This window comes from Nannobrachium achirus, assembly GCF_963921795.1.
Source record: "Nannobrachium achirus genome assembly, chromosome: 23".
Taxonomy (NCBI): domain Eukaryota; kingdom Metazoa; phylum Chordata; class Actinopteri; order Myctophiformes; family Myctophidae; genus Nannobrachium; species Nannobrachium achirus.
Genome location: NC_137830.1, coordinates 21,186,973 through 21,188,370, shown reverse-complemented (window position 1 = coordinate 21,188,370; position 1,398 = coordinate 21,186,973). Strand labels below are relative to the sequence as shown.

General features: G+C 44.4%; 1 protein-coding gene across 1 annotated transcript; it reads left to right on the top strand.

Annotated features, from left to right (window-relative positions):
- Positions 1-463: 463 nt before the first annotated feature.
- Positions 464-1,198, top strand: LOC308309170 (NADH dehydrogenase [ubiquinone] flavoprotein 2, mitochondrial-like; the record flags this gene model as incomplete). The annotated part of the gene is made up of 1 exon (XM_080754646.1): positions 464-1,198. The coding sequence occupies one exon, from the start codon at positions 464-466 to the stop codon at positions 1,196-1,198; it is 735 nt and encodes a 244-aa protein (XP_080610772.1).
- Between the last annotated feature and the right edge of the window lie 200 nt (positions 1,199-1,398).

The window sequence follows — 1,398 nt, the reverse complement described above, 5'->3', positions numbered from 1 at the left end:
CACATAGATCTTTTCTCCAGGGACGATCCTGGGTCGATTGTGGGAATCACAAAAATAACATGCCCATATATGGGCTTTTTTGGCACGCAGACAGCTACCGTATATGAACATTGCTCGTGTCATTGATGATCTCATGCTCTGACATCGCTCTGTGATATCACAAGTTCACAGATCGACAGACAGACAGATAATAACAGACACAGTCCATATAGAGGCTTAAAAGCAATGCAGGTAGACAGACTGATACAGAGATATCCATATAGTTCTGAAGTCGGCAAAATCTATATGTGGCTTTCCGATATCAAACAGTCATTACCTTGGTTATACAGAGTCCCTTCTTTTTGGGTCCAAACATTCCCTTACAAAGGTCGAATCAAGAGGAATAACACTGATGTGTTCGGCCATTGTAGTGCCTGGTCGCTGTTGTTAAACGACATCAAGACTAAACTAAACTTGCTTCAAGATGTTTCTATCCTCCGTCATTCGGTCTGCTGTGTTGCGAACAGCCAGACAAGTCAGGAGTTTGCATCAATCTGCAGCACGTGCTGGAGCTGGAGGCATCTTTGTGCACAGGGACACGCCTGACAACAATGCAGACACTCCTTTTGAATTCACAGAGGAAAACAAAAAGCGCGTCGAGGCAATCATTGCAAATTACCCAGACGGACACAAGCAAGCAGCCACCCTCCCTGTGTTGGATTTGGCCCAGAGGCAGCACGGGTGGCTCCCTGTCTCGGTCATGAACAAGGTTGCAGAGGTGCTGGAAATTGCCCCAATGAGAGTGTACGAGGTAGCAACATTTTATACCATGTACTTGCGTAAGCCAGTGGGGAAATACTTCATTCAGATCTGCACAACAACACCGTGCATGCTTTGTGACTCAGACAGCATACTGGAGGCCATCCAAAACAAACTGGGTATCAAGGTTGGAGAGACCACACCAGACAAGATGTTCACACTAATAGAAGTGGAATGTCTGGGTGCTTGTGTGAACGCTCCAATGGTTCAGATCAATGATAACTATTATGAGGATCTTACTCCTAAGGACATGGACGATATCATTGATGAACTCAAAGCAGGCAGGATGCCACTACCAGGCCCTAGGAATGGCCGTTTCTCCTGTGAGCCTGCAGGTGGATTGACTAGTCTGACAGAACCCCCAACAGGACCAGGTTTTGGTGTGAGAGCAGACCTGTAGACTCATGCAGAATTAGAGTATTTAAGAAGCGAATCCTTTCCGTAAATGTCTGAAAGTCAATCAAAATGTGTAAATATTAGAGGTGTAACGATACATTTTAATAGCAATTCGATACATATCACGATACATGGTTGACGATACGATACATGGACGATATTGGTTAATTCATGGTGATAAGATACGATTCGATTTAATTATTT